This window comes from Protopterus annectens, chromosome 9.part0 (genome assembly GCF_019279795.1).
Source record: "Protopterus annectens isolate FY-2018-M chromosome 9.part0, PAN1.0, whole genome shotgun sequence".
Taxonomy (NCBI): Eukaryota; Metazoa; Chordata; order Ceratodontiformes; family Protopteridae; genus Protopterus; species Protopterus annectens.
In genome coordinates this window covers 968300212-968327793 of record NC_056743.1, presented here as the reverse complement: position 1 = coordinate 968327793, position 27582 = coordinate 968300212, and the positions used below count along the sequence as shown (strand labels likewise).

General features: G+C 40.4%; 1 protein-coding gene across 1 annotated transcript in view; it reads right to left on the bottom strand.

The window, feature by feature from the left end:
- Nucleotides 1-1177: 1177 nt before the first annotated feature.
- SLC39A5 (solute carrier family 39 member 5) overlaps nucleotides 1178-27582 on the bottom strand; it is a 411070-nt gene continuing 384665 nt past the window's right edge. The window contains exons 10-11 of the mRNA XM_044083712.1: nucleotides 3314-3504; nucleotides 1178-1505 (exon numbers count right to left, since the gene is read on the bottom strand). Of these exons, the coding sequence (XP_043939647.1) occupies nucleotides 1353-1505; nucleotides 3314-3504 (344 nt within the window). The 3' untranslated portion in view covers nucleotides 1178-1352. The remainder of the gene's footprint in view (nucleotides 1506-3313; nucleotides 3505-27582) is intronic.

Genomic DNA, 27582 nt, shown 5'->3' with positions numbered 1-27582 from the left:
GGGTAAATCCAGCATTACCCACACCCAGGCGTGGGTTATTGCTATAGTAATAGCAAGTTACTGACTTTTTTCCTACATTAATAACTTTTCCTGGCTTTTTTTTTTCACACCAGGAGAGTTCTAATCAACCTGTCGATTTGTGTTCAGCCATCCTGGAAATCAAGTTTATCCTGGTTTTGATACGTAGTTTAAACATTTTTTATTAGTTGTGTTAGAAAAATGTATCACTTATTTTATCTTTTTTTTAACTTCATTTTTGTGTAAGGCATGGCTAAAAGAACCTGATTTGTAGCAGCTAATTTAACTGATAATTAAAGCAATAAATAAATTAATGCCACTGCAATATACCAGATAAGCTGAATTCTTAGCTTTAGATATCATTTTTGGTGCAAGTGAAGAGTTATCATAAATCAAGACATTATTTTGGTTATATGTAAGCATTTTACTTTAGAGAGGGTCAACTAGCAGATTGGTTTGAAAAAAATATGATACATTTTCCTTGTTGCTTCAAACAGCTTTATAACACTATGCAGATAAATGTGAACATTACTGATGTTTTAACCTGACATAAGCTTCTTCTGGAGGCAAGTATAAAACAGCATAGGCACAGTTAACAGTTTTTTTCATAATTTCACAAATGCTTTTATTATGTTCCCACTACAAAAACATGGAGACTAGTGGGTTACCGAGATGTAAGACCTGAACAACAACAATGCAGGCATTGTAGAATCACATTTTGTCTCAGTTACATACTAGTCTTTATGTCCAATTGAGAGGTACATGGTCAGGATGCAGTGTAAATGAAATAAGTGGTTTATACTGCAAGAATACAGCTGGCCATGACAATGTATGTATTAAACTTACCGTCCAATACCACTGGAAGAGTGTTCTGCATCATGCCTCTCAACTGTACAGATTTTAGCAGAATGTCCAGATTTTTGCTTCATATTTTTGGTCTGTTTTTTCATAAAATTGTGTTTTTTTCTGAAGTTAGAAATTAATAAAGGACATTTGAGTTTCAGACTTCATACCCTTCAGAAAATTCATGCTAATGTAAAACCTGTTCTATCAACTTTCTAAGTTTGTAAAAGCAATATTTAAAAATTGTCTCTATTTTCGGGCCTTTGTTCCACTTTTATTTATGGCTTTGTCCAGATTTCTTGTTCTAAGAGGTTGAGAGGTATGTTCTTCATAGATTTTTTTCTGTATTAGATCACTGTAGCATTTCATAATGACAGAAAAAAATATATTGTATTGAAAGTAGATCATGGTATCCTTCTACAAGACTGAACTTCACAGAAGGTAAGTTAATACCCATGAGACTTTGCTATGAAAGATTTCAAGATGCTTTTTCAGAAGCTGAGACGTAGGAATATTTGATCTTCAAAGGCAGCTATGCAGAGCATTATGGCTCCTCCCATCAGAAATCCCAGGTTTTGGAGGATGAAATACTTTAAGTGACCTCTGGCACCATCTCTGGAATCTCCCTGTAGAATATCTGGAAGCTTAAAAAAAGAACAGAAAATACAGAGATTAAATATACATCTCTTCAGTTTTGTCTTTTAATCCTCAGCAGATTTGCAGTTGAGGGCTATTTGATTTCTGTCCTTATCTCCAGTGTTGACAGGTGACCTGAATTCCCTTTATCAGGTAGCCAGGTGACTACCTTCTTGTCAGTTCTGTGGTGGTACAGAAGGATGACGCCCTAATGGTGATCTAAATGTCCTAAGATTGATTAATGATCTGGATGCTGCAGGAGCTGAGAGACACTGAGCATAAACGACTGATGCTAACTCACCCAACTTGGGCAGGGGAGAATGCCACACAACTCACTGCATGACAGGGTCTTAGCAGAAGCAAAGGTTTTGGCCTGCACCACAGTGGGAGAGATGTCCATACATACCATGTTTTGGAATAACAGAACATATGCACACAATCGTGGTATTGTTGGAGTTCACTGACATCAGGCTGCCATAGAGGCCAGCCCATAGGTGAGGAGAAAAAAAGCATCTACCCTTCATGGATGTCTGGATGATGGCCCACACATCACTTCTCTCTCTCCCGTACAAATAAAAGGGTTGTAATGGTCACAGGGCATGACAGAAAAAAAGAATGACAAAACTGCCTTCATTATTAGCTCATGTGTAACAGTAACCTCCATCACTACTCACATTTCCAAGTTTTCCCTCCATACATCCCAAGCCATGCACTATTCCCAATCAACATCTGTTTCTTTTGCAAAGCCTGAATTGTCAACTCCAGATGCCATGGCTTACTACTACCTTGTTGAAAGCATTTACTCCAAGTTTACCCAGGGATCTGTACATTAGTGGAGGTTACCTCATGATATCAACCATTCATGATAAGCTCTGCTGTACACATATCGTGTTTTACCTGGACAGCCTATTGTACCTAAGCACCTTTTGGCTATGACCTCACATTCTTTGGATTTTGCAGTCATTCTATTCATGATAAGAGCAATTTATGAAATACAGAGGTCTAACCCAGCAGTCTCTACTCTACACATCAACAAGTTATGCCTACTACATACTGGACTTGGCTGGTCTGAATATCATGATATACTGTATTCCTTAACTAGCTTATATTTTCTATTCCCTATTGTAAATGTTAACATGCTGGCCCTGTTACATACCCCTTTTCTAGATTGGGAAAGGTGAGTGTAGTAACCCCCAGTCCTCAGGAGAAGGGGGTTATGATGGAACTTTGGCTGGCAAACCTGCTGTCATTAAGTCATACTTATACAAAACCCCAAGAAATTCAAGGGCTAGTACTTTTATAAACATCTAACGCAGTGATCAGAAATACTTTCTAAATACTAAGAATAAGAATATGATATCTCTGCAGGCTGTCACAATGTACCCCCCCCCCCCGACTTACCAGCTTTGCTTTCACCCACCCTCTGTCCTGGTTTACGTCTTACTTTCCTATTTACTGTTTCAAGTTAAACTAAAATTGTTTCACTTATTAGTACACCTCATTCTGCCATGAAGCGTTGTAAGTAAATATTAACTATCCCCTGAATTTACACAAGTATTTCCAGGTATAAATCAATTGAAGACCATAAATCAACCAAGTTTACAATAGCAGATATGTTAGTGCTATCTTATGTATTGTATATAAATTTGTATAATGTAAAATCAGTTCTGTAAGCTAAGACCCTAACAAATAGGCTGTGGAAAATGGTATTTCATTGTCTTTCTTGCCCTTCTTTGTGCAAGAACAGACTTCAGTTCAGCATTCATAACTAACTAAACCACCAAGAAGTTGTTCTACTAAAAGTACAGTTACTTACCATATCTGCCAATGCAACATAGAGAAAAATGCCAGCAGTAATAGCAAAAATCCAGGGAGTTACACTGAAAGACCGCTGACTTATGGCTGTGCCAACCAGCATACCCAAGTATCCAAGGAGGGCAGACAGAAGATTGAACATGAGCACTCGCTTTACAGGTATCCCTTTCTTTAGTAGCAGAGCAAAATCACCTGCAAGCAAGAGAGATAAACAATTAGTACAACTAACTATTCCTTCACCAAGCAGGAATGGAATGATAGTGTTATACTATCTCGCCAATGTGTGTGCAAAGCAAAGACAGTACTACATCATTAAAGGCTAAAAACAAGGAAAATGTAAAAGATTTAGGGATCTTTTTCTGCCTAACAGTTTCCCAGGATGTAGACTGCTATATCTTAGAACAGTGGCTGAGTCTATATGCTGCTCATCTAGGGACTATGCTAGATGTGAATAGCAACTTTTGGTTTCATCTTATGCGCCTTCATACATAGCAGTAAGTCCTTTACATGTCCTGAACATTTAATTGTAGTCCTAGTTGTTTCCTAGTTGTTGGTGTGGGTAGAGTTTACATAGAATGGGTGCCTCCTGGTCTCATGTCACCCTTTAATCCCTTCTGAGATCCCAGTCTGTATAAACTGTCACTGCCTAGGACTCCTCCATACTCACAGAAGAGAGTCAGGTACAGATGTTCCGGGTCTTGTACTGCAAGTGGTGGTACCATGATCCTATATTGAGGGTTTCTATCTGCTTTGGTTGCCATGCACTGAAACTGCATGCCAACCAAAGAACATCCTATCTGAGTGTGATATCTAAAGAGCGTGAATTACACCTTAAGTCACCCTTGGACATGCAGACTGGTGGTCCCATACAAGATAATATATTCTAATGCTAGGCCTGTTAACAACATGACTGGCATTACTGCTGACTTCTTGCATGATAATGACTTTACATTTTTTTTAAACAAGAAACATCTTTATTGAATTATCACTTATGACACAGGCTATCATACATTTACATAAATAATAACAAACCAAATAGTAATAAACAAACCATACTGACATATTTTCAGTTGCAAATGTTGTGCATCACTTATAATCTAGCCAGTGATTGTCAGTCGATTGTTACAAAGCTCACTGAATTCTTGCCATCCCTTAAACCTCATTCCTCCTCCAAAACATTAATCTGCATGTATTGTTCCCACAATTTCCATTTTTTCTATGTAACTTGCTCCTAACCTTTTTCTAAAAAGCCTACTTCCAGTTGTTTTGTCTCTGTAGCTATATTCACTACTTCTAGTACAGTTGGTTTAGACTTCGATTTCCATTTTTCTAGTACAGTTGATTTAGACTTTGATTTTCCATTTTTTGCCAGCCCCCAGAATTAAACCCAGCGAGGCCTTAATATGTTTGTGAGATTCTGATTCTGTATCACACCTCAAAAAATTATTTTCTAAGTTCACCAATTTGCTAACCCAGTATTTGACAGAGAAGTCTGCTGGGAATTTTTAAAGTCTGCTAACTCATTACACTCCCAAAACATATGTTCCCATTTGCCTCTTTCTTCCCTATCACACCTACACCATTTGCAATCTACCTAAGGAAAAATTCTTTGGAGTCTGCTTGGGTATAAAAATACCTATGCAAACACTTCCAAGCAAAAGCAAAAATCCTAAATTTTTTAGACTTTGTTGCATATTTTGGAGCCTTACATATATCTCTCCATTGTTTCTTTGTGAATTATTTATCCATTCTCTCTTCCCAATCCTTTCTAACCTCCTCTTATCGATTCCTGTAGATGTCCTTCTATTTCAGTGTTGCAATATTCTACATGTGGGTTTACCCTTCTTCCTTCTGCATACGTCCGGCCAGTATTCCAAACTTTTTCAGTCCCTCAGGGTGTGTCGGGCATCTGATGTGGCTACAGGAACATGGGCCATAAAAGTGACATCTGCACACACCAGCCCTCAGAACTTTTCAGCCACCAGTCATACGCTAGGTGTTCTTGCTACTCACTGATGTTGGATTAGAAATAATCAGAAAAGTACCCCATTATTGGTGAACCTTTCAGTCCTTGTATTTTACATGTAGTTTGTTCATGTCATCTGGAAGGGGCAAGTGTAAGTGTGGCCGGCAGATTCCCAACAAAGACATCCACGATCAGTGCCTTTTTTGTTTGGGTAAAGAACACGACCACAAAAACTGCCCTATTTGTCAGGCGTTCATCCCAAAGACCTTACATCGCTGTTTGCATGCTCTGAACCTTTACCTAGAGAACCAGCGATTAAAGCAACTTGTGTTAGGGATGGAAGGCAATTCCAACTCCTCATCAGAACCGGCTAAGAAGAGGGTCAAATCCATGTGGCCTACCTCTTCTGCTGCGCATCTGCTGCCTGTAACCTCAGGCCTGTGGCAGACTTCAGCCTGGCAGATGAATTGGCTTCCGCCAGACAGAATAAAGCGGGTACGTACGAGGAACATGCACAATTCTGAGCAGATGGCATGTCTGTAGAGGCTTTACCGGTGTTTTCCTCAGACACCAGGGGGGAAGCACAGCTCTCTGTGGGCCCGTCGGATTCCATCGATCCCATCCCTTTGTCTGACTCAAGGCCTTCTCCTAGCCGGATGCCATCTAGGCCTCTTAAGAAGAAACAAAAGACCAAACATCTCTCTCCACCACCTGAAAGCACACCCGATTGGCAAGCTTTCAGCCAAAGCCTATTCAATGCCTTCATGGCCCTACGCCCTACATTGGTAGGAAGCCCTAGCATAATCCCTCCTCTCAAGTCCTAGGTCTTAAATCTTGGATACTGTAAGGAGAGATGAAGAGGAACTTTCTGATGCCTCCTCAGAGGACTCCCTCTCATACACTTCACAGATCTCCTCTCCCCTGGGATATGGATCACCAGAGAAAGCGTCCATTGAGACTGACTCCCCAGTTCAGGATTTAACCTTCAGTGAAACAATCTGAAAAATGAAAGACCATTTCAAGTGGGAATACACTGACATGACTGAGGTGCAGAAGAGGTTCTATGACTTAATATAGATGGACTCTCCCAGTCCTTCTGTTTTCCCTCCTATTCTGCCGGCATTTCTGGATGCTTTTTCCTCAGCATCCTTCAACCCTGACTCCAAACCTCCAGACCCACGCAGGGCTGACAGATTGTACAAGGTCCCAGAATCAAAGAAATTTCTCCTCAAGTGTCCTCCAGCTGACCCAGCCACTATTTCCATCTCCACTGATGGGGCTTACAAACTTCTTCCTACTACAACCATTCTTCCGGCTGACAAGGACAGCAAGACAATGGAATGTCTTGGGAAGAAAATCTACACTTTGGCCACTCTGTCTTTCAGGGCCACAAATTACCAGACTCACATGGCCAAGTACTCCTTAGCCCTGCTGGATAAGGCCACTAAGGAATTGGCTGACATCCCAGACTGCGCAGCTAAAGCCTCACTGTCCTCCCTGCTAGTTCTCACCTCTCAGGTGAATAGACACTCCATAAAGTGCAGTTATGATGCAGCTGAAGCCTCAGCTAGGTCAGCTGCATCAGCTTCTGCTTTAAGGAGATACTCTTGGCTACGTCAACAGCCCCTCCCTGACAACTTCAGGGCTAAGCTTACTGATGCCCCTTTAAATCATTCTGCCTTATTTGGCACCAAAGTAGCTGACCTCTTCAAGTCTCTGTAGCAAAAAGGCAACGAAATGCAGGACCTCAAACACCTGCTAAGTTCGCCCATTCCTAAGTTCCATAGGAACTACCCTGCCAAAACGCAATTCATTACGAAACCATTTCACCCTATGGCTCCCTCCAGGCTCAGGAGACCTCCTAGAAAACAGCCCCATCTGGCTAGAGCTTCTCCATCCACCAGCCAGAGGCCTCCCTTTCAAGATAGGGCAGGTAGTGTCCGACTACCTGCCAACCTCACTACCCACCTCTCCTACCTCCCCTACCCCTGTCTGCCCATCTCTCTCACTGTATAGTCCCACATTACCTCAGACAAATGAGTTCTCTCCATCATTCAGAATGGTTACTTTATGACCTGGATCACTCCCCCAGTAAGAATGGGCACTCCACAGCCCCCCACCAGTCAGCTCCACCTCCTGCAACCTGTACTGCAAGCTCTGCTGACTCAAGGCACCATAGAACCAATGCCTCATGAAACAAAGAAAGAGGATTCTATTCCAGAATTTTTCTGGTTCTCAGAAAGGATGGACCATGGAGACCTATACTAGATCTCTTGCATCTCAACCTTCTCCTAAAGGTCCCTACTTTCAGGATGCTCACTCTCCCCAATCTCTTCCCCCTGCTCCTGCATCAAGGGTTCATGGCAACTTTAGATGTAAAGGATGCTTATCTGCACATCCCAATAAATCCTATGTTCAGGGAATACCTGCGGTTTTTGGCAGGGTCATCACATTTTCAATTCTCTGCCTTGCCCTTTGGGCTTTCCACTGTACCCGGGTATTCACAAAATGTCTGGCTCCAGTCATCGCTTATTGCAGGACAAAGGGTATCCAAATATTCCCCTACTTTGACGACCTGCTAATTCAGGCAGACAATCAGAAGACCCTCCTTCTTCACACTCAGGTTCCTCTGTCCCTCTTGTAGTCTCTAGGATTTCAGATAAATTTCCCAAAATCCCACCTGGAACCCACACAAGACATTGTTTTCCTGGAGTGCAGGATTCGCACCGACCTCATGAAGGCCTTCCTGCCACCAGACAAGATGGTGTCTTTAACAGACTACCTGCTCTGCATCCTACAAACTTCAGAACTGACAGCAAAGCAGTGCCTGAGACTTATAGGATACATGGCAACCACAATACCCATGCTCCCCTTAGCAAGACTGCACATGAGAAAACTACAATGGTATCTTTGGTCAGTCTGGACCCAACATTCTCATCCCCTGGAATTCAGGGTACCCCTTCTACCTTGCTTGAAACAAGAAATTCAGTGGTGGCTGGTACAAGTGGCCAACAACCCAGGCCTCCCTCTCCAACCAACCCACCCACACAGATGATCCATACAGATGCTTCAGATCTGGGCTGGGGAACAACACTAGGCTAAAGACAGGTGCAGGGTTTGTGGCCAAACACACACAAACTAGAGGACATCAATGTCAGGGAGATGAGGGCTATCCTCCTTGCTATGCAAGCCTTCCTACCCTACCTTTAGCAAGGCCCACTCAAGATTTTCAAGGACAACACCACTGTGCTGTGATATCTCAACAAACAGGGAGGGACCAAATCCTACCTCCTTTGCAGACTAGCTCTGCTGGTGTGGGAACTGGACACCTCACAGGGAATTACCCTGCAGGGAGTTTACATCCCCTCTATTCACAACTCCCAAGCAGATTATATCAGCAGAGCCATCACAAACAACCATGAATGGATGCTTCACAGCGATGTCTTCCTGAATCTGGTCCACCAGTGGGGTGCACCTCAAGTAGACCTCTTTGCCTTCTCCATCAACAAGCAATTTTCTGGCTTCTGCACCAGGGCACCAGACCCCAAGGCACTGGCAACAGATGCCTTCTCAATTTCTTGGAAGGGGAAATTTCTGTATGCCCCCCCCCCCTTTGACTCAAAAGATGGTGCTGAAAATTCAACAGGACACACCACACATCTTGCTGGTGACTCCCTACTGGCCAAGACAGCACTGGTTCCCCCTTCTCCTTCATTTGTCCAAGGGCAATTACCACAAGTTACCCCCCCCAGTGGACCTCCTCACACAGCACAAGGGAACACAGATAGACCCACAGTGGCAGTCTCTGCACCTCACCCTATGGTTGATAGGATTCTGATTCCATACAGGCACCTGTACAACGAGGACATGCTCAATGTCCTGCAGAAGGCCAGGAAACCCAACACAAGAAAATCTTACCTCTCAAAGTGGAAAAGGTTTTCCATATGGTGTCAAAAAAGACAGTTGGACCCGCTGGCAAGCGACATTCCTCTTATCCTGTCTTACCTGTGTAAGCTATTGCAGACAGGTCTGCCCTACACTTCTATAAAAGCACACTTGTCTGCAATCTCTGCCTGTCTCCCTCTGGATCCACCCCTAGCATCCAGACTTCCTACCAAACTCTTCCTCAAAGGGGTACTTCACTTAAGACCCCCAGGAAACCATCCCCTCCTCCCTGGGATTTTAACTATGTACTGGAAAAACTCACCCTATCTCCTTTTGAGGCAGCAGACAAAGCCTCCCTAAAACTTTGCACATGGAAAACTGTTTTATTGGGGGCTCTGACCTCAGCCAGGAGGGTCTCAGAGCTACAAGCTCTGATGGCTAACCCACCTTTTCTAGTCTTCCACTTTGACAGGGTTACTCTCAGAACTAACCCGTCCTTCATGCCCAAGGTAGTGAATGACCTGTCTTTGAACCAGGCCATACACCTGCCCACCTTTTTCCCCAACCCGCAGGGGGAAAGTGAGAGAGTACTCCATTCCCTAGATGTCCACAGACAGCTTAGGTTTTATCTCCATAAACCCAAGTCCATTAGAAAATCTGATCAACTGTTTGTCTCCTTTCACCCCAGAGCCCTGGGGAAAGCAGTGACCAAACAGACCATTTTGGCCTGGATCTCCACGGACATTTCCTTCTGTTACTTACACTATGGGAAAACCTTGCAGGGCAATATTGAAGCCCACTCCACCAGATCAATGGCCTCTTCTGGAGCCTTCTTCAAGGGGCTAGACACCAACACAATCCTTGAAGCAGCTACTTGGTCCTCAGTGCACACTTTCCCCAAGCATTACAAGCTGTACCATATCTCTAGGGCCATGATGGGGTTTGCTAGGGCTATCCTTCATAGATTCCTGGAAACTTCAACCAGACCATCACCCTATTCACAGCGAGCTTTGGCACTCACCCACATGTAGAATACTGCAACACTGGAATAGAAGGACATAGAAAAGTTGTGTAAAATCATACCATAACCATAGATGTTCTTCTCTTCCATGTTGCAGTATTCCTTCCCACCCTCCTTCCCCCCCTTCCTGTCAGGTTGCACTTGCTCTTCTGGGTGTCAATGGATGGGCTATGCCCTACTAGGACTGGCTCCGACTGGGGCCTTCTGTTCTGAGAGTTGGTGCGTGCAGACGTCACTTTTATGGCCCACATTCCTGCAGCCACATCATACACCCAAGGCACCCTGAGGGACTGAAAACTTTAGAATACTGTCCGGACGTATGCGAAAGAAGGAAGGGTAAACCCACATGTAGAATACTGCAACATGGAAGAGAAAGACATCTATAGTTATGGTAAGATTTTACACAACTTTTCTTTATCATGCTTTATTTTATATGCCCTATTAATTTTCCATTTTGTAACATCAACTTCTGTTCTAGATTCTACTAAAAACTCTACCAGTGCTGGTCTTTCACTTAAGATCCCCCTATTTCCTTTCTCTTTGTCTATACTCTATCAGTCCTTGATATGGAAGGCAATCTCTGGTCTACAGTCCAAATGAATTCTTGATCTCTTCTCATCCTATTACCTTTCCTTATCTAATTCTTTGCTCCCAATACCTTGCTTCCTTTGCTAGTTTCCCCAGAAAATACCAGCCCCTCTTGCCTATTCTCTGTTCCCCTAGTTGTAGTCATCCCTATCAGCAGAATCTGTCTCCATTCCCGTGTTGACTTAGTTCTTAAAATACTTTGTGCTATGTTATGAATATAATATTCTGTATAGTTATTGTTATTCTCCTTAAGGATCTACATCCAAAATTTCAGTCTTTCCTTGTTTCTTGAACCCCCTCCCCCATTTTCATCATCATCCCTTTCTACTTTGAATTGTAGCTTTTTGCTTGAGTTATGTATAGGAGCCTAAACTGTGTAGCTTTGAAAGGATCAATTTATCCCACTTGACTCTTGCCCTCTTCACCTTTCAGATAAAATCCTTCAACTTTTTATTAATTTCTATCCATAACTTCTCCTCTGGTTGATACAAATATGCTTGATCTGCTTATAAAACTGAAGTGACTAAAAATATTTCACTGCGTGTATCATGTTATTCGTGTTTTACTGTTGCAGTTATTACATTTAGGTTATCTGCTTGCAGGTAGCCCTCAGTCGTCCTGATTAACAACGTCTTAGGTCCTGCGTTGGTTGCTGTCCCTTCTTCCGTGACGTCAGGTTGTCAGGGGTATAAAACATGCAGCTGATGCCATTACATCAGTCTTTCTTGCCGTGCGGTGGCTGAAGCAGAAGCAGTTCGCAAGTGCCGGTTGACCGACTCCTAAAATTTTCGTTTTTGAGTTTCAGAACCAAAGTCTTCAACTAAAGCCAAGTACCCTGTTGAGGAAACTTTTCTTGCTCCTTACCAATGTCAGTAAAAAGTTAATAATTGCATTACTTGTGGAAAGCAAATACCTCAAAGATTTTCATTCATACTGTATTCCTTGCCTAGGCCCTGACCACGACGTACCTTGCTGTCGGTTTTGTTTACATAATCAGCGCACTATCCGTCATCGGTATATTTTCGCCTCTAAATATTTCGGTTCTCAGTTTAATTATCCAGAAATGTTGGTTAGCCATCAGTCTACCGGGATTCTGAAAAAATGCAAAGATAAAGACAGAGACAGGCCGCCAAGGTCCAAAACTGCCGATGATGCTTCTCCTAAGCCAGTCGCCAGTTCTCAGTGAGGCTCTTTCGCAGCCCCTGATACCCACTACTTCTGATTCGCAGGCCTCTACTGAGACCCATTCGGAGTCCGGTATGCCGCAAAATACTTCAATGATGGAACCCGCGGATGTCTCTACCTTGGATGGGTCCGGAGCCGCTATGCAGGCACCGGCTTCTGAGGGTGTATTCAGGCCTACGGATTTGCATATTAAACCGATGCCTCCTCCTTTACTTAGGCTTAAATCACGATCCGTGCCTAAAAAAACGACGCCCAGGCCACAAGCTCAGGCCTCTAAGCCTAAAAACCAAACAATAAGAATGGCTGAAGATCTAATAACTCTAATCAGGGGTAGCCAACCCCCCCCCCTTCTAAGAGGCCTAGGACTGAAGTTGATTATGAATCTTCTGATCAGGATTCTGTTTTTTTCTGATTCTTCTGATGATCTGGATTTGCCCTTATCTACTTATGAAGATTCTGATGCAGAGGACTCCATTACCTCTGCTTCCCCTCCTGAGTATTTTTCTTTTGGGGAAAACTTACATACTCTAAGGGAGCATTTCCACTGGGAAAGCCAGGATTTTTCTGATTCAAAAAAGAGGCTTAGGGATTTCCTTCTACCACCTCAGCATAGGCCTTTAGCTATTCCTCCTGTACTAGACATTGTCGATAACGATTTTTCGGAATCTAGTTTGGCACCCGATTCCCTGCCATCTGCTCCCAGAAAACCTGACAGATACTACAGGGTCCCCGAGTCCCACAAGTTCATTTTCAAAAATCCTATTGCAGATCCAGAGACTATTTCACAAGGGCCCAAGGGCATTAAGGCTTCTACTGCTAAAAATCCTACCCCTTCTGATAGAGACTCCAGGGCGCTGGATAGATGGGATAAGAAGGTTTACACTTCTGCAACCTTGGCCATTAGGGCTTTAAACTGCCAGTTTCATATGTTAAAGTATCAGCAACATGTTATTGGACTGCTTAAACAGAAAATGATGTTGACTCCTGAATGTGTGGAAAATAAAGAATTACAGGATTTAATGCATTCTGCTGAACAAGTTGGAAAGCATACTTTGCAATGTGGTTTTGATTCATTAGAGGCCTCTTGCAGGGCTGCTGTTACTGGTTCTGTGCTCAGAAAGCATGCTTGGCTTAAGGAGCAATCTTTGCCTGATCATGTTAAAGCTAAATTGTTGGATGTTCCTTTAAATCAGGACCGCCTGTTTGGCAACAAGGCTGAGGAAGTTCTTAAAAAAATGGAAGATAAAGCTAAATCTATGCAAACTGTTAAAGATTTTTTACAAGTTCAGCCTCCTAGATTTAGCAGGCAGTGGCCCTCTAAGAATTGGTCCTTTCCAGTCCCTTCCAGGTCTTCTCAAGCCAAACCCAGACACAGCAAAAACCCCAGGTTTCAGTCCCAGGGGACACACAGAGCTAAGCAGTGGGGGGGGGCCTCCACTTCCAAATCTGGGAATAATAAGAGTCCCCCCATGGTAAACTGTCTCAATGACTTCCTTTTAAAATTTCCAAGCACTTATCAACTGACTGCCCCCTTTGGGGGGAAAGATTGCTGTTCATGCAAATAACTGGGAACTCATTACCCAGGACAAATGGGTTTTAAATATAGTGTCCCAGGGATACAGATTTCACTTCCACACTTTACCAACACCAAGTGGGTGGCCGGACCTACCCCTAAATCAGTGGGCAGAGGCTCAAAAACAAGTACTTTCTCTCTTAAGCATAGGGACTATTCAACTGGTACCAGAAGAGGAAAGGGGACAAGGTTTCCACTCGAGACTTTTCCTGGTACCCAGAAAAGACAATTCATGGCATCCTACCCTGGACCTGTCTACTCTAAACACCTTTTTGGAGATTCCAAAATTCAAGATGCTGACTCTTCACCAATTACTTCTTATGCTAGGCAAAGATGCCTGGTTGGCAACACTAGATTTAAAAGAAGCACACCTGCACATCCCAATCAGGGAATCTTGCAGAAGATACCTATGCTTCAAAGCAGGCTACACGCACAATCAGTTCTCTACACTGCCCTTTGGCTTATCTACTGCGCCCAGGGTATTCACAAAGTGCCTAGCTCCAGTCATTACAATTTGCAGGCAAAGAAATATTCAAATATACCCATACCTGGATGATTGTCTAATTTATGCAGAAAGCCAGGACATACTTTTGAATCATCTGGCCTTTGTAAAAAGGGTTCTAACTTGTCTGGGTACACCATAAATGAAAAGAAATCACACCTGGTATCCTGTCAACAAATTATATTCCTGGGAGCAAGCTTGAATACAACTTCCCAGATGGCTTACCTCATGCCAGAGAAACAAATTCATTTGACAACCTACTTCAAACAAGTGGCCACAAAAACCCTGCTATCTGCAAGACAAATACTGCAAGCCTTGGGGTTCATGGCCTTCTGCATTCTTCTAATTCCAAATGCAAGACTGCATATGAGGAAACTACAGTGGTATCTAAAAAGCCTCTAGTGTCAGCATTCTCAAGACCTAGAAACAATGATTCCTGTCATACCTTGCCTACGCCTAGAGTTCCTTTGGTGGGCAGAGGCCTGCCACCAAAACAAGGGACTACCTTTCACACCACCCCCTGCTGCCCAAACCCTAACAACAGACGCATCAGATTATGCATGGGGGGCTCACCTGGCAGGGAAGTGCATTCAGGGCAAATGGCACCCAAGTCAAATGCACCTGCATATCAATCAAAAAGAAATGTTAGCTGTACAGAATGCTCTGACAGCCTTCAAGGACCACATTCTTCCAGGACAACTAATGGTAAAGACAGACAACACCACTGTTATGTGGTACATAAACAAGCAGGGAGGTACACATTCTTACCCCCTCTGCAGACTAGCCATGGCATTGTGGAACACAGCCTTGAGCTACCAAGTGCACCTACAAGCTCAATTCCTGCCAGGAAAATTAAATACACTGGCAGACGGATTAAGCAGAAACCTCATAGACCCACATGAGTGAAAACTGTAACCAAGCATTTTCAACATGTTGACAAGCAAATGGGGGAGCCCAGATATAGACCTGTTTGCCTCTCCCCAGAACTACTAATTGGACAAATTTTGCACAAGGACTCCCCACAAACAAGCCTGGAATGTGGATGCTTTGTCCTTCAGCTGGAAAAACCTATCAGTCTATGCCTTTCCCCCTCTGCCTCTGCTCTCCAAAGTACTACTAAAAGTCAAACAGGACAGACCAAGGATGATTTTGATTGCTGCAGACTGGCCGTGCCAACAGTGGTACCTCCTCCTGTGCAGTGTGTCACGGTTATCTCCATGGCACCTGCCTCATACTACTTCCCTGCTATCTCAGCAAGAGAACCAGATTCTGCACCCTCAGCTTCTAACACTAATTACTTAATCTCTCCTTTATCATCCCTCAGCAAACCTGTGATGGATATCATTTTAGAGGCAAGGAGGCCTAGTACTAGAAAATCTTATGCTGAAAAATGGAAAAGATTCTGTGCCTGGAACCAATCTCAAGGGATGAGCACAGCAGCACCCAATTTACCTCAGATTTTACAATACGTAACGGAGATGCTTCACAAGGGCCTGTCTTTTTCCTGCATTAAAATCCACGCCTCAGCCATTTCAGCTCATTATAACACAGAACCTCCCCATTTCTCTCTTCCACTGCTCAAGCAGTTCCTCGGAGGGGCCAAAAATTTGAGACCACCCAGGAGAGCTCCAACCCTAACCTGGGATCTTAACTTTGTCTTGGAGAAACACCGTACCTCCTTTCTAGCCAGCTGCTACTGCAGACTTAACATTTCTTTCTTGGAAAACAGCTTTCCTTTTAGCAATCACTTCAGCTAGAAGGGTATCTGAATTACAGGCCCTTATGGCAGTGGAGCCTTTCATCATCTTTCATGCGGACAGGGTGTCCCTCAGAACCAGTCCATTCTTCATGCCCAAGGTGGTATCCAGTGCGGCTCTTAATCAGTCCATTCATTTGCCAACCTTCTTTCCCAATCTACAGAATAAAGGGGAACGGATACTGCATTCCTTAGATGTGCACAGACAACTTAGATTCTACTTGGACAGGACTAAACCTCAAAGGAAATCTGAACAACTGCTGGTGGGCATTTGCTGCAGGGGCAGAGGGGAAGGCTATTTCAAAGCAAACCATTTCTAAATGGATAAGCCATTGCATTCATTTCTGCTATAAGCACCATGGAAAACCTATCCTCCAGGGGATCAGACCTCACTCCACCAGGGCTGCATCTACCTCTACAGCCTTTCTCAGAGGCGTCCCTACCAGGGACATCCTAGAAGCTGCTACCTGGAGTTCTGTACATACTTTCACCAAGCATGATCATTTGCCAATTTTCTCTAAATCCAGAGCTGGCTTTGCCACTGCAGTCTTGCAGGGCCTTATAGCTGGCCCTAAAGCTATCTAAATTCCTCCTCCCAACCATAGCTTTGGGAATCTACCTAAATGTAATGACTGCAACAGTGAAACATGAAGAACATAGTACAGTTGTGTACACTTACCATAAATGTAGATGTTCGAGTGTATTCACTGTTGCAGTCCTGGTTACCCTCCCTCCAGCCCCCTAACTTCTTTTGGCTATACCTCTACTTTCCTTTACTATGTTTAAAAGCCTTTTAGGTGTATTTGCTTTTTTGCTGGAGGTATAGCTTTGTACTTTTATATTTAATTGCTTCCCATTAGGGGGGCACCTGACATCTGGGGCAAGAAAAACTGATGTAATGGCGTCGGCTGCATGTTTTATATCCCTGACAACCTGACGTCATAGAAGAAGGGACAGCAACTGATGCAGGACCCAAGACTTTGTTAATTAGGCTGACTGAGGGCTACCTGCAAGCAAATAACCCAAATGTAATGACTGCAACAATGAATACACTCGAACATCTACATTTATGGTAAGTGTACACAACTGTACTTTACTATCCATATCGATAAAACAGAGCTTTCAATTTTTAATTTTATTTATTATCTTTTATTTAGTCTCTTCCTGCATATCCTTAGTAGCCAAAAGAAAATCCTTTTTAATCCATACTCCTCAGTACTTCATTTTATCATGTCCTCATAAATATGGGTGTTGCTGAACCAATACATGTGTGGGTACATAGTTTACAGCTATTGCCTTTGATTTATCTTCATTAATTTTGTATCACAAAAAGACTCTCTCAAAATGTTCCACAACACTGAAATGCCCCTTTCTGGTTTTATCAGGTATAAAATAATATCACCTGCAAATAAAGCCAACTTTTCTTGACTACTATACCAATTATATCCTTGAATTTCGGAGTCCCCTGTTTTCTTTATCAGTTCTAAATATAATGGAAAGAGGACACCCATGCCTAGTTCCTCTGCTCAAACAATCTTATCAGTGAGGAACTTCCCACTTTAATTTTTGCTTCCAATCCCTCATATATCCTCCTAATCAGCCTTCTAATTTTATCAGGGAATGCAAAGTATTCCATTGCCCTACTCAAAATCCCAGCTTACGATTCAAATACTTTCTCTGCATCGAGACTCACCAACAACAGTGGTATTTTCTTACATTCTGCTTCCCTCTGGATCATCATCATACTGTTAATGTTGTCAAATATTTGCCTCCCCTCCACAAAACCATATCGATCCATATCTATCAATTTTGGCATCACCTTTGCCATTATTTTAGCTATTATAGACCAAAATCAAGGCCAGTGTCAGTGGCCTCTGGCTGACAATTTGCAGATTATTTCAAATTAGGAGCAGTCATTAAATCCTCCACTGACACAAATGTTCTTCAGGAAGGGCTAACACAGAGAAATAACTGGTGTCAGAACCATAGACTAAAACTAAATGCAAGAAATGCATAATAGTGTCCTCTGGGAAGTCATCCACCCCTTAGTAACTATCCCCCTAAGAGTTGACTCGGTAATCAGAGACTTGGGGACACACCTAGACAGTACTCTAGCCTTTGACTATCCCATGTCTACAGTAGTGAGGAAATCATTCTATGTTGTGCAACTTATAAGCAAATATGTGGCATCTAGGTCCAAGGAAGTCATTATTCCACTGTATTCAGCACTCATCAGACCTACTGAGAACAATGCTCCCTTTGGTATGTACCTAACCAGGCATATCCAACAACTGGAATGTCCAGAGAGGTTCCTCACTAAAAGAATACAGGGTGCAAGTAAAAATTCCTATGCTGATGCCTCAAGACCCTATCCCTACCTTCGGTCTCCTACAGGTTGTTGAGGAGAGATCTATGCCTGGCACACAACGCATTCTCAGACCCCAATCTGATGGACCTCCTGCATATCCACAAAACAAACACCATAATTAATCATTCTAAAGACTTAAACCTTGCCTGTGATATTAATAGGATCTATTGTATTGACAAGAATGTATCCCAGACACTACCCATTCTTGGAACAAGCTCACCATCCATATGGAGCAGAGTTCCTCCCTAACCCAATTCAGGTGTAACTTGGACAATTGGATGGGGAACAGGAATTTCATCCCTGGTTTGCCACCTAGGTCTCTAATGGACACAGGCATCCTGTAAATGATTCATCTCCCACACCGTAAATATTTCTTCTCCCAATACGCTGTTTACACTTATCAAGGGTACCAGAACTTGTCACAAATTTGGGATGCATGGCTAGGCTTAAAAATGACCTTGTGGTTGTTAGCCTAGTAAATACCTAATAACCTATGAATTATAATTATGGTTTAGAATCAAAATGGGCCTATATGAAGCTGGATCTGATGGGTCTTTACAATCTTTAGGTATTACAGCCACCACAGCTTTCTTCCAGGATGTTGGTGCTTCTCCTCCTCTTAAAATACTGTAAACAAAACCTTCCAGATCTTTATCAGTCTTTCCCTCCTAGCTTCCAGACTTCCACAGGAATACCATCTATTAGACTTTCTCATACCTGTTAACTGTACAGATTTTCGCAGAATGTCCAGATTTTGGCCTCAAATTTTTGGTCCTTTTTCATAAAATTGTGGTTTTCTGGCAAATTAGTGGCAAATCATTAAAGATGGAAGTTATGAAATAATGACAAACATTTGCGTTTCAGACTTCATATCCTTCACAAAATATATGCTAAAGCAAAACCTCTTATTCTATCAACTTTCTAAGTTTTAAGAGCAATATTTAAAAATTGCCCCTGTTTGTGGGCCTTTGTCCCACTTTTATGTATGGCTTTGTCCAGCTTTCTTGCTCTAAGAGGTTGAGAGGTACATTTCCTGTAGATTGGGTATACCTCACCATTTTTATCTTATCTCCTCCTGTCCTAATTGTTCTTAACCGAGTGTCATCTACCTCTGTCCTTGGCATATTTAATTCTTCCATAAACATCTCCATTTGTACTTTTACTTGATTTCTACATTTCTCTACTTTAAACAGATTTTCATAAAATTTCAGAAATATTTCTAATGCCTCTACAAGATCTCTGGTTATCTTCCTTGTTATAGGCTCCCTAAGCTTGGCAGCAACCCTTTCTACTTTCTCTTGCCTGAGCCACTGTGCTAACAGTTTTTGTAATGACTTTTCCAATTCTAGATACTATCTGGCCACCTTGGTGCCTTCAGTCTCAGTTGACTCAGCCATTCAGTGTCCTAGATGAGACAGTATGTAATGGTTTTGGAGTCCTTGAATAGTGAGACTAAATATGAGAAAATGGAAACTTACGTATACTAAGTCTGAGATTACTTTATCTCAGAGTATTCCCTTTTTTCCATGGTATGACAATCTCAGAGTATGTAATTATAAGTAATAGGGGTATGGGAGTGCAGCCTTCCCCTCCTCCCACACGCACATTGCTTTCAAAAAATAAAAAAAGAAAAATGATTGTTGTCATTTGCTGTTCTCCTTTAGTTTCACTGTTTTATTCTGTAATTCCAAGACTCACAATGACAGGTTCCAGAACTACAATAGGTAGCCATAGCTGTAACTGCACACTGGAATACAACAAGTTTGTTTTTAAATTGGGACTGGACATGTACGAGTTGCATGCAGGGTTACAAACTCCTTTATGTCTTGAGGCAGGAATGAATTGAAGGCTTCTCACCTACCATTCTCTTGGTAGTGGTGTGAAAGCCTTCTTGCAGGAAGGTATAGATTTCATAATTGACTCATTGTTGGCTTGTCTGAACTGAATAGAGTTGGATGATTTCAACATTTGGATTCAAGATGACTCAGTGGCTCTTCTGAAAGAGTTTGCAGCCATTCTAAAGGGCTTTGTATTTGTTCAAATAATTACAGTACCTCTGCCACCATCAGTATAGTCACTATTGGCCTTAGTGTTCCCTCTTGGGCTGAAGACCTTTGTTCTCGGAGTGAAACCAGTATCTTGGTCTGACCACCACTTGGTCTCATTCAACCTGAAACTGCTCTGCCATATCCCTCCCATATGTTGAATTGTTTGAGAATAGGAAGGAATTTAACTAGCACTCTGGCATGGTGGGATAAAGTTCTAACTATGTCCCAGGTGACCTGGGGTCGATTAGCAGCATAGGCATCTGAGGTGCTAACAAGGAGTGATGCTCCAAAGGGAGAGTAGCCCTCAAATGTTGTTAATGGACACAAAGGGATGGTGAAACAAGGGTAGGACATAACATAACCCCATCAACAGTAGAAGTAATTGCTGGCGCCACTCCCCAGAGGACCCATAAGATCCATGTCGGCCTCAGCATATTCTGAAAAAAAGTCTGGGGAAGGAAGGAGGATCAGGTAAACCCAGTGAGATGGAGATACTAGACTGGCCAATAAAGATGAAGCAACAGTGGAAGGGGAAAAGAACAGGAAGAAATTTGTCTAAGTTATCCATCTCTATTATAAGGTTGTCACATTTGCAGCTTTCACAGGTGGATTCCATAGATCATTCCCACGGAATATGAATCAGAATGCTGCACAGTCAAATAAATGTCCCAGGCTAGTTCTTCATATAGTATTACAACTGCTAGAAAGGATAGGTCACCTAAGAAGGCATGTGATTTTACTCAATGATTTTTTGGACCAAGAGAAAGACACATAGTCTTAGAGGAAATGTTATGGTTTTGGATTTGCAGTTTCATTTCTCCTCTCACTACTCTACTTTACTTATTTATTTGCATTTGTTTACCGGGATAGTCTGACTGAGCAGTACCCCTTTTCAACAGAGGAAAAATAGAGAAAAGCTCCTTGATACAGTCATCATTAGCATTGTTTACAGTCAGTTTCATTAATGAGCAACAGTAGGATGTTTCCAGTTATTAGCAATGCAGTGCGAATAAAAGGAGTATCCTGCATTATTGTTAGGTTTAGTTGTAAGAGTTATGATTTGTCAGGGATGTGCAGTCATTTGAGGGTTGTAATTAATTGCGAGCACAACAGACAATCATTTAGATTGAGCCAGTTGAGTTGTTTTAGAAAGAGCCAATAATGTGATCTATATTGCTTTTTGGTTACAGATTTGGCTACTTTATTATAGCATTGTTCTAATCTTGCTGATAGGGAGGAGTTGAGATTGGTTAGGATAGGAGTCGAGAGGCATGTAACAAGGTGAGGAGTTGAAAAGAACTGGCTATGTTTTGTCTACCCAAGTCAGCAAGATAGTGTTTTACTCTAGAGGCAGCCTAGCTTTTGATGTGTTTTCTGTATGGCTTGCTGAAGGTGGAGATCAAATTTCATGTGGTTGTCTATAATCACACCTAATATTTTAGTTCACTTGAGCTAGTTTTGCATTGCTTCCCTACGTACACAGTGATTATTACTTATCACTTTAAATCAATTAAACTAATTAATTAATTGAATGATTAATTGAATTTTGCTGGGTATATATACTCTCTACATTTATTGTTTGAATGTGAAGATCTGAGGAAGCGCACTATCGGTGCGTGAAAGCACTTATCTGTCTGTTATTTTATTTAATAAAGAGTTCGTGCATGGCATTTTGAAGTGGTTCCTGTTTTCCTGGTTGCCGAATCCGTCAGTGTTCTTTACATCATCTAATATTTTAGTGTGGGATACCAGTTCTGTATTGTTTTTCTTGGACGATAGTATATTAAAGGTAATTGTTTTGTAAGGAGAGACAAAGTGTGTGTGTGTGTGTGTGTGTGTGTGTGTGTGTGTGTGTGTGTGTGTGTGTTGGGGGTAAACAGTAGCAGTTTAGTGTTTTTTGGATTCAGGAGGACTTGTGAATCATTGAGCCAAGTTTATATGGAAGAGAAGCATTTCTGGGTGAGTGTTTGGAGCATGGGTAGTGTGCTAGCAGAACATATCAGGGTGGAATCATCGGCTTATTGTACTGTGGTGTCCTCTTGGGCTGTTTTGTTTAGGTCGTTGATAAATAAGTTTAACAGTACTGGTCCTGGGATGGAGCCTTGTGATACTCCAACAAATAAAGGAAGGAAAAAAAGAGAAATCATTTTGCTATTTCACTGCTTGAGTTCTATCAGTGAGATAACTAAGAAACATGTTAAGTGTGTGTGGGGGGTATAGCTCATAGGAAGAGAGTTTAGTTAAGAAAATTTGAGGATTGACTTGGCCAAATGCCTTGGATAGATGCAGAAATAGGACTAATGTTAGAAGGCCTGAATTTCTATGTGATTCATTAGATCTGTGAACCTTAGAAGAAGAGCTGTGGTTGTACTGAGATTGGGTGTGCAATCATGCTGTGAGGGAGAGAGCAGGTTATGTGAAGTTAACACATGTAGTAAGTTGAGAGTGAATACATCTTTCTAAGATTTTGAGAATAGCAATTGGTCTGTAGTTTGTGAACTACCTTTATGGAGGGATAATGTACAAGATTTTTTTCCTATAAAGTGGGAACATGTTTTTCTTGGATATAGGGGTGCTTTAGAATCGGGAGAGGATATGAAAAGCTATTTGTAGTGAGTTTGAGGGATTCAGATGGAGGGTGGTCAAGGGCAGTGGTACACAGGTATTTTTAATTGTAGATACTGGCACTCAAGTGAGTGTGAAGATCTGTTATGGCTTCAATAAATGGAGCAGGATGACTGGAACTGTAATAGTTTTGTAGGAAGGAGGTAACTGTACTTATAAAATGTGAGTTAAACTGTGAAGCAATGGTTTGAGAGTTATTGGATGGGGATGGGATGGGTTGAGTTGATTTTCCAGGACTAAGCAATATATTTATTGATTTCCAGAAGTTTTTTGGCTTATTTGATGATGAATATTTATGTTGCTGTAAGAACCTTTTTTTGTTCAGTTGTATATATTGTTTGCTATGATTCCTTGTCTATATTGTTGCAAGAATGTTTGTGACTTGGTTTGGAACCATAGCTTCCAGGCTTGATCTCTTAAGTTGCATGAGTTTTTTTTTTTTTTTTTTTTTTTGTTTTTTTTTTGTTTTTTTTTTAGTTAACCAAGGGGCTGGTTTGTTTTTAATTCTTGTGGTTCTTAATGGTGCTTATAGAAGCAAATTAAATAGAAAAAAAGGGAATTGTGGGAACAATACATGCAGAATAATGTTTTGGAGGAGGATTGAGGTTTAAGGGAAGGCAAGAATGGAATGAGCTATGTAATTCTCAACTGACAATAAGTGTATAGAAGATTATATATGATGTATAACGTTTGCAACTGAAACTATGTCAGTATGGTTTGTTTTCATTTATATAAATGTATGACTGCCTGTGTCATATGTGATAATTCAACAAAGATGTTTCTTGTTTAAAAAAAAGATTGTATTAAGTGTGTCTACTGCTTCAATGAAAACACTTGCATTCCCTGATGCAATGATAACATTAATTAGGAGGATATACGAGGGCTTGGTGGCAAGAATGAAGGTGGAAGGGTTCCTCTCTAAGTTGTGTCTGAACAGATGAAACAGCCAGGGTTGCCTCTTTCCCCTTTGTTATTTGATTTGTATCTAGAGCCATTGATTGGCAAAGAAAATAAGGGACTCAAGTTCAAGGATATAATTGGTATGGTAATCAAGAAAATTTGTCTTTATTTGCAGACAATATTATTTTGTACCTGATAAATGCAGAAAAGGACATTTCAGTATTCTGGAACATTATGAGACAGTTTCAAGCCATTTCAGGATTTAAAATTAATAAAGATTAAATGAAAGCTATATACTTACCATAATCCCAAATCTGTGTTGTCTTTTTCCATCTGGTTCAACCTGTGGGTTTTCAAATCTGACTTGGGTCTGAGACCATCCATATCCTAAAGATTTCAGCACCTGAACTCCACCACTCCTACCCATAATCCCTCACTCAACTATGTCAGATCAAATGTCCCCTCTTTGCAAAAGCTTCCATCACTTAATCCCAAAAGAAAGGACTAAGGACTCCAATAAAGAAGGAGAACAAACCTCTAGAGAAATGATCCAAATATTTTGAGTTAGGCCAATAAGTGAAACAGTTCTACTTACTGGCATATACATTTTCTGAGAAGACGAAAAAATATGTATCAGTAACTTAGCCATAGAAAGATTAAAAATAAACTCTTATGCTACTTCTCCAAAACATCTATGAAAGTTAAAATGCAATCAAAAACTAATAATATTGGTAGCATATTACATGAAGGAAGATTGTCTCAGACATAGGTGACATTTTAGATGCTTTTAAATATTATGCAAAACACCATAAAAGTGAAATAAGTATAAATGAAATTTGCAACCTAGATAATATAACCCCCAATGTTAAAAAAAATCTCTGAAGAGCTAAGGCTGTAGTTGCAAAAACCAATAACATAGAAAGAAATTTTAGACAGGATTCAAGAAAGTAAATCTAACAAGGCACCAGGGATAGATGGTTTAATTATATAAATTTATAAATTTCCCAATTTTATAAACTTCTCTCCTACATAAAACCTTTCTTGAAGTCCAATCATTAGCAATAATTCCCCTTCATGGAGATGTTCTTTAATTATCCCTATCTTAAAAGCAAATAAAGACCCTAAATATTGCAATTCTTATAGACCAATATTCTTTGCTTAATGAGAATTATAAAAATCATTATATCAATTATAGTTAATAGAATGGAAGTCCTACTGTCCAATATAATTAATAAAGATCAAATGGGTTATATATATAATAGACAAACACAGGACAATATCAAAAGGATATTAACATTAATTGATTATTTAAATAGAGAAAATCAAGAAGCATTGATAGTTGGTTTAGATAGAGAAAAGGCCTTTTTCTTTTTTTAAACTGGGACTATCTAGTTACAGTTTTGAATATATTTGATTTTCCTCTCTCTTTTATCACATTTATAAAGAAAGTTTATGAGAATAACTTAGTATTTGTTAAAATAGGCCCTTTTACCTCTGAAGCCATACAGATCACTAGAGGCACTAAACAAGGATGTCCTGTGTCAACTATCTTGTTTGCATTCGCTATAGAAATTCTTGCAATTCTAATACATTGCAATTCAAAAATACGAGGAATAGATGTATATGATCAATATAGTTCCAAAATAATGTTGTTTGCTGATGATGTGCTTCTCACTTTACCTAACTCTAAAGAAGTACTGGATGAAGTAGATTTACTAATAGGAAACTTTCAAAAATGCTCAGGTCTCTACTTTAATAAATCAAAATCAAAATTCCTGTTGTTAAATAAAAAACAGGAGGTACAAGTATCTGTAAATCATATTATTGGTAAGCAAATTCCAACCTTGGACTACTTGGGGATTGTATTGTGTAAGAATATGGTAGTGATTCTAAATACCAATTATACAAACATTATAAAAGCAATGAAAGCATTGGTAAATAAATGGAACAATATGTTTATAACATTTGAAGACAGATTGCAATTGATAAAAAATGGTCTTACTACATAAAGTAATATATATAGCCCAGGCTCTTGTATCATTACCAGAAAAAATATTTCTTAGAGAAATTGCATCAATATTCTTAAAGTTCTTATGGTATCCAAAGAAAAATAGAGTGGCATATTCTCATCATATTAGACATTGGGAACAAGGGGGGGGGGGTTAAAATTTCCAGACATTGAAACATACATAAGGGCTTCTACACTTAAAATTGCAAAAGATTGGGTAAATCCTAAATATTCAATTGGAAATGGTTACATTCCATAATATTAAGGAATGAACATGCTTTATCAAAAAATCTTATGGTTACAGATAAAGATAATTGAATGTGATACTATTTGAGTATAAATGTACAATATAACATAGCAAAACCTACCAAATTAAACCTAATAAACCATATTGTTGATGCCTTTAGGAAATTTGTCAATATGAATATAGATATAAAACTTTGGTTTGCATTATTAACTCCATTCAGCATTACAAGAAATTTCCCTGATAAAGTACATAGATAGATTTTTACTTCATGGGGAAATAAGAACTTAATAGGCTGGTTTCATTGTATAAAAAAACAAGTCTTGGAAACACAACATTTAATCTCAGCCTATGGATTAACACCTAGTGATTGGCTAATGTTGCAGAGTGTTTAACACATTCTAAGGATCTATGTAGAATAGTAAACAATTCATCATTTAAAAGTACCCCTAAATTTATATCTTGGTTGTTTGAAATTATCTATAACAACACTAATACAAAACCGAGTTGTCATACTTATAATGTATTAATTGCTTACAGGACAGCTCCAAAAGTATCCTATTGGCAATATTTAACTAAAGGTACACATACTCCCCTTTCAATAGAAGATAAGACAAATATCTTACTCTCAGTTAAATTAACATCTCATTCACAATACTGGAGAACATTTCAATGGAAATATCTACATAGATCCTTCTTAACACCTGAGAAAATTTCAAAGATAAACACCTCGAGTAATTATGTATGCTGGAGATGCCAAGAATCAGCAAATGCAGACTGGTCCCATGTTTTTTATGACTTTGTTAGTATTAGAACATATTGGAATGAGATTAATAATTTTTTTACAAGCTCTTTATACAGATGCATTTATTTTGACAAAATCTCTAATTTTACTGAATGTAATCAATAATCTTCACTTGAAGAAATTGGATTTCTATTTAATATGGACTATACTAGCAATAGCTAGAAAATGTACAACCAGAAGATGAAAATCCAACACAGCACCCACTACGGAAGAATCTTTGTCTACTGAAGAAGAATGTTTTAATGGAGATCAAAACTAAAGAACTGAGAATCCATCCCAAGCCATTAGTCAGTAACCCATGGAGAAAGGTTTTGACATTGAGTGACACTTTGCAATTGGAATCAGACACTTCCTAATAATTTAAATATAATGCATCAACATCACTGTTTTATATAGCTCTGTTACCTTAATATTTGTCAGGCTAAATGTAAATATTGTGTATAGTTGAATATTTATTAATTGTAAACAATCATTATTTTTTAAGTCAAAATAAAAAATTACTTGAGTAAAAAAAAATATGCATCAGTTTGTCTAAAATCTTGGGATCTCTGGTCATCAGGGGAATTGAAGAAACCATGCTTTTAACTTGAACATCTGAGGATCGGGGGAGGGGGCGGGATCCAGGGCCACTAGATGAAAAATGAGATCCAGTACCGAAGAGGGAACCTCAGATGCGATCAGAGAAAGGTGAACCACACCTGATGGGTCCAAAAGGGAGCAATGAGCATTACAGTCGCTCTGAAACAGACTGCCTTCTGGAAAAACTATATTCAGTGGGGTTAAATGAAATGCAGAC